Below are 8,551 nucleotides of genomic sequence, written 5' to 3'. Positions count from 1 at the left end.
CTTTCGACGAAACTTATTTTCTTCAATTCGTTTAGCTTCTAAGCCTTCCAACCCTCTTGGTACTTGGTGTTCATGATCTTAAATATTTGTAACCTCCATGGTAATATGATTAACTTACTTTATGTACTTTCAAAGATGATCTCATTTCTGAGCTTACATCAATTGACTTAAGACATACTCTTACGTACGAAAACATGGGGTGTAACATCATTCCCCCAACACTTTTTTCACTTTCTGTGCAAGATAATATTGCATGGCCGTGAGGTTATTCTTATGATCTTGGCCAGTGGATATTTCAAATAATCCACCATTACACGTGGCAATTTTGGGTTGGCTGTAAGAGAGGAAATCTTCATTTGGTTGGATTTTGAACATATTGTATCTAACTAAAAGAAAACAATATGCACGGTGCTGAACTTTGCCAAATGGGCATGAAACAAAAAAACAAAAAGAAAAAGAAAATTGCCTTTCACCAATTACACAACAGATAATGATACTCTAGGATGAGGACTTTGGTCCTTTTGAGCCATTTATATACAGTAGGTGCAAGCCCATTAAACTCATCAAATATTCTTTCTGTGTGTAGTAGCTGCATTTTAAAGTATCTCATTTTGTTTATACAATGGCAGCTGCTACAATGGCTCTCTCTTCCACTTCTTTTGTTGGAAAGGCAGTGAAACTCTCACCATCTTCCTCCGAAATCACTGTAAATGGGAAAGTTACCATGAGGAAGACAGCTACCAAGGCCAAGCCAGTTTCTTCTAGTAGCCCATGGTACGGTCCTGATCGTGTCAAGTACTTGGGACCATTGAGTCCCCAAGTTACTTGACTGGTGAGTTCCCCGGTGATTATGGATGGGACACTGCCGGACTTTCAGCTGATCCAGAAACTTTCGCAAAAAATCATGAGCTCGAGGTTATCCACTGTAGATGGGCAATGCTTGGAGCTCTTGGTTGTGTCTTCCCCGAGCTTTTGGCACGTAATGGTGTTAAATTTGGTGAGGCCGTATGGTTCAAGGCTGGATCCCAGATTTTCAGCGAGGGTGGACTTGACTACTTGGGCAACCCAAGTTTGGTTCACGCACAAAGCATCTTGGCAATTTGGGCTTGCCAAGTCGTGTTGATGGGAGCGGTTGAGGGCAGTGGCGAAGGCAGCATCTCCACGAAGGGGGTTCAAAATTTTTTTTGTAGCTAGTGGGAATTGAACCCATGACCTTATGTAAATTTTGAACCCCTTGACCACTAAACTACACTTTTGGATTGTGTTAAGAGTGTTCAAAACTTAATATATAGAGGTAAAAAATAAATTTTGCTTTATATACACAGTGTTTTTCGGCGAAGAGTGTTCGGGCGAACACCCTTGCGCCCCTAAATCCGCCCCTGGTTGAGGGTTACCGTGTTGCTGGTGGGCCTCTTGGTGAGGTTGTCAACCCACTCTACCCCGGTGGTAGCTTTGACCCATTGGGTCTTGCTGATGACCCAGAGGCTTTTGCTGAACTCAAAGTAAAAGAGATCAAGAATGGTAGACTTGCTATGTTCTCCATGTTTGGATTCTTTGTTCAAGCTATCGTTACTGGAAAGGGTCCATTGGAAAACCTCGCCGGCCACCTTGCTGACCCTTCAAATCGACTTCCTAGCCCATTTCGACATAAGAAATTTTTCACTTCTTTTCGAAATCAGCGTTTTGTCATAAAATTTCTAATTTTCACTTGAATATACATTTTGAAATTTTTCAAAAATTTAAAAAACTCCAAAAAAGCTATTTTTCAAAATTTTCACTCAGATCACTCACAAAACATAAAAACAACCCAAAATTATATTCATGTCCAAACACAACTCTACTTTTCAAATACCATTTTCACTTCAATTTTTTTTTTTACTTTTTTTTTTTTTGGAATTTTACAATTTTTATGTCCAAACGGCCACTAAAAACTGCTTACTCTAAATTCAACTCCATAGATCTTTAAAACTACCATTTATATTTTGACCTCGTTAAGGATAATTTAGAAAAATACCCCAGTATCATAACTTTAAAGCACTAGAAATTCAGATGGTCACTAGAATTTTCAACCGCAATGCTAAAATATTCTGGTGATATGTCAGGATTTTATGTCTATTATCACCAAGATTTGCCTAGAAATTCTAAAAATAGTCATAAGAGTGCTTTAAAATTTTTGCAGGCTATATTTCCAAATATTTTGTTATCGAAGTCAAAAAATCAATACTAATATAAAATATTCTATTTGTGTCATTCGCCTTTTCAAAATAGGCAAACATCATTTTTAGCCCGCGACTGAAACTATTTATCTGGTAACCGTAAAAGTTTAATAAAATTTATATATTTTTATGTGTAACCATTTTTCGAATAGTATATTGAGAGCAGCTATACAATTATTTTCCCTTCCAAAATTGTCAGAAATTGAATTATTGGGCCAGTTGGGCTGAAGGGTTGGGCCTTTTCAAATTAAAGACCCAGCTTAATTTTTACCCGAATTTGGCACACTACAGATTTCAGAATTCACAGGTGCAAATTTGAGAATCCGATGGATTTTGTCCTGAATTTCAATTGATTTTTGGCCGTCCGATTGTAGGTGCGTGTTCTTTCTTCCAATGATTTTATAGCTATCTACTATTCTGACAAGTTAAGTTGCATTTATATTTTCATTTACTTACAATGTGTTAAATGATAATGGCTTCAAGCTCTGGTGGTGTGCTAACTGTCTTTTGGGTATTAAGAATTTGCTGATCCGCATTTTAGTATTATTAATCAATTTACTCTAAATATTTTTCTCCAAAAAAACAGAAGGGAATAGACGATATGAAATGAAACTTTAGAATACCAGATATGGAAGGAGGGAGCATGTAATTTAGAGGCTAAATTGGGACAAGGGAATGACAAGTTGCATTAGGAAGTAGCAAGTGAAGTTTTGATCTTGCTTCTCGGGGATTTGGTCTAGTGGTAAGAGAGCAATGTGTGATTGTTTTAGGCGCAAGTCATGAGTTCAAATCATGTCGAAGATAAAAGCCTGGTATTTAAGCAGAGAAGTGATTGTTTTAGGCGCAAGTCATGAGTTCAAATCATGTGGAAGATAAAAGCCCGGTATTTAAGCGGAGAAGTGTAGAGGGTAAGGATTGTTGTCCATCGAGATTTTGAACCGTGCAGCTATTGCCCCTCGAGAATTTCTCGCTGATCCCAAAAAAAAGTAAAGTTTTTATCTTCCTAAAAGTCAGACCTCGGCCGCAAGAAAAGTTGTGATGGAATACGGAGGTGCCAAAAAAAAATTGGTATATAGAGTTACTAATACTCCCTATGTCCCAACTTATGTGGCACCCTTTCCTTTTTAGTTTGTCCCAAAAAAGATATCACCTTTTTATATTTATTTAACTTTTGAATTCTACTTTTACCCTTAATGAGATGATTTACAAACACGCAAATGTCCAAGGCTTATTTTAGACAGCAAGTTTCATAAGTCTTTCTTTTCTTTCTTAAACTTCGTGCCTTGTCAAACGGTGCCACATAAATTGGAACGGATGGAGTAGTAGACGATGGAGAAGCCTTTGAAGAGTTTACGAAGGAGAAAGAGAGAAGCTAAGAAGGCGATTGAGAGCTTGAGGTGAAGTGGTAAATGACTTTAGTAAACTTAAGGCAAATTATCTAAAGATATGAGAATGAAATTAGTCTAACTTAGCATAATGGATAAAGAGGATTCATATAGCCAATCCCTAGTGTCTTTTATTTTTATTTTTTATTTTGAGGAAATTGTTGATTGATTGATATGAAATGTTCACAACAAGAATTTGGGATGAAAAGAAAAAAGTCATTTACCAAACCCTTGTATCGAAACGGTGGATTTTAAATTCAGACCTCTCAAATAAATTAATCTATAATGACTATAATATCCGAATATCTATTCAAACTGGCATTTGAGTTAATGTTAGCATGTAATTTGTAATGGGACTTTGATAGTCACTATCTATTGTAACTAATAATTGCTTCATCTGTCAAGGTCATTAATTATTTAGAGAATGTCCTGTATCGTGCATAACTATTCTAGCTTTAGATTTTCACTTAAGTTTGGTAAGCAAAACATATTTAATCATATTCATCTTGTAGGACCGATATTTCAGTTTCAATTTGAAGTGTACGTACGGTTGATCAAACGTATATTGTTTTCCTTTATAAGCTTGTGTTTTGGAACTTTTCCTGATTGATTGAAATGTCATTTAGGATCTCTATCTTCACCTGAGGGGCAGAGCTGCTTGTAATGGAGAAGGGAGATTTTTGCATCTCCGTCATGGCATCATCGAATATCGCACTTCTATTAACTATTGGTATCATCACCTTAGTTGTAGTACGAATTATTTATGTAATTTATAGGAGCAGCAAACCACTTCATTCCAAATCACCACGATTCCTCAGTACTCTCATTGTTCTGGGTTCAGGTCTCATTTTAAGCCTAACAATTCTTTTTTCTGTTTTACTGCCTTTTGTTTATACTCGTTCTAATTTTTTTTAAAGTTCAATTATAATGTAGGTGGTCACACTGCAGAAATGCTAAATTTATTACATGTCCTTCAAAAAGAGAGGTTTAAGCCGAGATATTATATTGCTGCTGCTACTGATAATATGAGTCTCCAAAAAGCAAAAACGTTTGAGGATTCCTTACTTGGTAAGGTATAGTACATCAGTTTAATCTATTCGGCACCCCTTTGCGGGGAAAATTACACTGTGTGGCTAGTCGTATTTTTATTTATTTAGTATTTATACTATATGTTGAACCCCTTGGCCTTTTGGTTTGTTTACTTCTTCATATTTTAACACCCCTTAGTGAAAATCGTGCCTCCGCCACTGATTCCATGATAATTTGTCTGCATACATCTATGTACCTTGCTTTTTGCCTCTGAGCTAAACCATACTCTGTATGTTCGGTGGGATCATCAATCTTAGGTATAGAGGAGTGTTCATTCTCTTATAGCTGTTTAGAGTATTCCTCATACATATGCAACACCACAGAACTGTGCTCTTCTCCCTTAACTGGTCATGATTTTCTATTCCTTATATTGTCTCTATTAATAGGGTTACCTATGATTCTAGGAAGCACTTGAGGAAGTAGGGGGAGCTGAATTCTTGCAGATATATCGAAGTCGAGAGGTTGGTCAATCGTATATAACCTCAGTCGGAACCACATTGATTGCAATTGCACATGCATTGTGGTTAATGATCAAGATCAGACCCCAAGTGGTATCAGATAAACTTCTCATATTACTTTCCACTCCCCTTCCCCTTTGAACCGAAATTTTCACTCTTCAGATACTTATCATTGTCTTCTGATTTATATATATTTGGTACCTTGTCTCAGATTCTATGCAACGGCCCAGGAACCTGTGTCCCACTATGTGTAATTGCCTTCCTTTTTAAGGTTTGTGTATTGGAGGGTAATCTTTTGTTCTTTTAACTTATTTGTATAGTTAAGTTGGATGCTGGAGTAGTGATTACATGCATCACATCTGTTAAAGTCCCGATTTAGAAAAATTTGAATCATACTAGCTTGATCTTAAAGTCATGTCTATTCCTGTGTTTTCAATTGTACCAGACAACAGAAAGCAGCTATAGACTTCAACCTTTTTTTTTCCTTTTCGTTAACAGTCCATAATTATTTGCTTGACGTATCATTATCAGGATGTTATTGAGAACTCTTATCCTCTAAAATTCCAGAGCTTATTTTGTTTCCTGGCTTCACCAAATCCCTGTAAAAAAAGAATAAATGTAACAAAAGGAGGAAGAAACAGTCGATGAATAAAAAAGAAAGCACTCGACTACTCAGCGTGATCTCAAACTTGCACATATTTTGAGTTTGTTGCCAATCTTTCCCTGTTATTCTTTTGTCAATAAGAATCAGAATTGGATTGGTTCTGCCATATCTTCTCTTAATTTCAAGGTGATATTTGAGGTGCTAATTGAAACTTTGCTAGCTTCAGGTTTTGGGTATTAAGTGGTCATCAATTTTCTATGTGGAGAGCATTGCAAGAGTCAGGAAGCTGTCTTTGAGTGGTTTGCTTCTTTACAAGCTACGCATGGCTGATCAGTTATTTGTGCAATGGCCACAACTAAAAGAGAAATATCCTCGAGCTCATTATGTGGGTTGTCTTATGTAGTTGATCAAATTTTGATCTATTACAGTGAGGTAGTACTCGAGCTCTGTTGATGCTGTTTGAGGAATTGTATGAGTGGATGTAAAGGCTCTTCTTTTTGAAAGAGAACATCATTGCTATCTACTTGAGGCAAGGAAAGAAATTAATGATCATTTCAAAGTTATTGACACTATTATCGTTGTTGTTGTTGTTCGTTTCAGATCATATAGCTAGCTTGTTAATGCGTGCGAAGATTCCTGGGAGAACTAACAAATACAAATGTATTTGCATTACAGTACTCAAAGCTCATAGCTAGTTTTTGTTTTAGATCAAACAGCTAGCTTGTTAATGCTTGTGAAGTTTGCAGAGAGAACTAACAAGTTGTATTTATGGATACCCTGTAGTATGTGGTTTTTGATTAGCTGGGTTTTTGTGATATTCAGGTGTATTTGCTTCACGACTTTCCGAAGTGTTAGATAATGGTAAGCCTTAAGTCTTTTTCATATGGATATAGTCGAAGCTCATATCTATTTACATTTCCAACATTGGTTATGATTACTTTGTTTTGTCGTTGAACTCATTCTATTTGTTGTATTAGGTACTTATATGTTCTTATGCGGTGTCCATGGGATGTTCGTTTTGGTGAAGGGCGATAATGCTTCAATCACTTATTAGATGGTAACATTCTTGGCCACCACTCATGAAACATTGATCCTCTAATAGTCTATGATTCTATGCCAATTGCAAAGTCTCCTTTCTTTATGCAATTTGGCCCGCCCCGGGATTGTAACGATGACTGAAGCCTCTATCTTGAGGGGCCGTGTGACTTTATCTCTTTGAAGAAGGACACTCTTCTTTGTATTCACAATTTGATGTACGAAATTGGAAGAAGAATTGCTGCTCTTACTTTTGAGTCTATCAGCCGCAACAAGGGCTGCGGGAACGAGTGTTGTGCTTGCCCCGACCGATACCACCGTTCATCCAAGAAATGCTTTTGCTTTTATAGTGTTTGAGGTAATTCAATAGCTAAAGGGCTTTGAAAGACCACAAAGGGATGACGGGATGGTTGGAATTCCTCCACCCTTTCTTAGAGGTTTCAGGTTCGAAGCTTGGAGTAGAAAATCTCTTGGTAGGAAGTGTTTTACTCTCTTACTGGGGCTACTCCGTGGGAATTCAAATTACTCGCGCCAGTGTTTTCATCATAGTGGATGTCTGTAGAGTAAAAAGGCTTGGACGTAAATTCCCAGGTTATGATGGTATGAATTGAGTTGGTCGTTTTTCAGTTTGCGCAGGTATAATTGATTTGATTTGCTTGAAACTGGAAAGTAAAGATGTCCAGAATAGACCCAAAGAACCAGTATAAAGTTCATTTCCTCAAAAGTCTTCTTTCTTGAATTTTGTACTCAGTCAGGCACTTTGACATAAGTAGTACTCCATCCGTTTCAATTTAGACGACACACTTTCCTTATTAGTTCATTCTAAAAAGAATGACACATTTCTATAATTGGAAATAATTCAACTTTAAACTTTACATTTTACTCATTTTACCTTTAATAAGAAATTTTTATAACCACACAAATGTCATGGGACCACAAAGCTTTTACCCCTTAGGCGTTGTTTGGTATGAGGTATAAGAAGGTATAAGCGTGGTATAAAAATTTAATACCACCTTAATACTCTGTTTGGTTAGCAAACCAGGTATAAGTTATCCCGGTGTTAGTTTTAACACTGGGATAACTTATACCTTGTAGAAGGTGGGGTAATTAGCACCGGTATAACTTATACTTTCTTCTTAGAAATTATGCAATTGTCATTCTTAATACAACATACCAAACAATGAATAAACAACAATCCCAGCATAACTTATCCCAATATAACTTATACCGGCATAACTTATACCGGTATAAATCATATTCCAACCAAACGACCCCTTAAGGTTTTAAGATCACAAGTTTCAAAAGTCTCTATCTTTTCTCTTAAACTCCGTGCCGAATCAAACTACCTCATCTAAATTAAAACGGATGGAGTAATTTTTAGTGGATGAGCCAAGAAACAAGTAACCATATTGTGTGGCTTATGATGATCGTAAGCTACACGAAAATTTCTCATGCATAGTCTTTTACTGAAGTTCAGATGAACTACAAATTGACTTCCATGTCTATACATTTAACTTCTTTCAGTGAGAGAAACCTCAGAGACATTGCTCGAAACATTCTTTTTGGACTTTTTCTTCAAATCATCAAAGTAATGTCTACACATTATCTCGATAGAGTTATCTTCGTATTGAACTATAGGTATAGGTAACAGGTTTGAGCCGTGGAATCAGTCACTGACTCTTGCTTAAGAATAAGTTGCCTACATCACACTTGCTTACGATGCAGTCCTTCCCCGGACCTTGCCTGAATGTGTGATACTTCATG

The 8,551-nt window shown here is 36.7% G+C and overlaps 1 protein-coding gene and 1 pseudogene across 3 annotated transcripts; both read left to right on the top strand.

Annotated features, from left to right (window-relative positions):
• The first annotated feature begins 458 nt into the window (after nt 1-458).
• Nucleotides 459-1,422, top strand: LOC109207937 (annotated as a pseudogene).
• Nucleotides 1,423-1,877: 455 nt separating this feature from the next.
• Nucleotides 1,878-7,581, top strand: LOC109207936 (UDP-N-acetylglucosamine transferase subunit ALG14 homolog). 3 transcript variants are annotated; one of them, XM_019370935.1, is made up of 8 exons: nt 1,878-2,590; nt 4,228-4,442; nt 4,535-4,674; nt 5,095-5,241; nt 5,360-5,419; nt 5,979-6,184; nt 6,575-6,613; nt 6,730-7,581. In XM_019370935.1, exons 2-6 carry the CDS (start codon nt 4,265-4,267, stop codon nt 6,153-6,155), a joined length of 702 nt encoding a protein of 233 aa, XP_019226480.1. In that variant the 5' UTR covers nt 1,878-2,590; nt 4,228-4,264; the 3' UTR covers nt 6,156-6,184; nt 6,575-6,613; nt 6,730-7,581. The 3 variants fall into 3 exon arrangements, with proteins under 3 accessions (XP_019226480.1, XP_019226479.1, XP_019226478.1); XM_019370934.1 differs by having other exon boundaries at nt 6,353-6,613; nt 6,730-7,511; XM_019370933.1 differs by having other exon boundaries at nt 5,979-6,613; nt 6,730-7,511.
• Nucleotides 7,582-8,551: the final 970 nt, after the last annotated feature.

Source organism: Nicotiana attenuata, unplaced genomic scaffold (assembly GCF_001879085.1).
Source record: "Nicotiana attenuata strain UT unplaced genomic scaffold, NIATTr2, whole genome shotgun sequence".
In the NCBI taxonomy this organism is placed as follows: Eukaryota; Viridiplantae; Streptophyta; class Magnoliopsida; order Solanales; family Solanaceae; genus Nicotiana; species Nicotiana attenuata.
Note: the sequence above shows the minus strand (reverse complement) of the source record. Positions and strands in the feature narration are given on the sequence as shown.

Bases quoted from the DNA above. Each gene is read 5' to 3' on its own strand.
- LOC109207936 (XM_019370935.1), top strand. From the start codon at position 4,265: ATGGAGAAGGGAGATTTTTGCATCTCCGTCATGGCATCATCGAATATC. The intron at 4,443-4,534 runs GTCTCATTTTAA...ATTATAATGTAG, and splicing joins TCTCATTGTTCTGGGTTCAG to GTGGTCACACTGCAGAAATG. The intron at 4,675-5,094 runs GTATAGTACATC...CTATGATTCTAG, and splicing joins AGGATTCCTTACTTGGTAAG to GAAGCACTTGAGGAAGTAGG.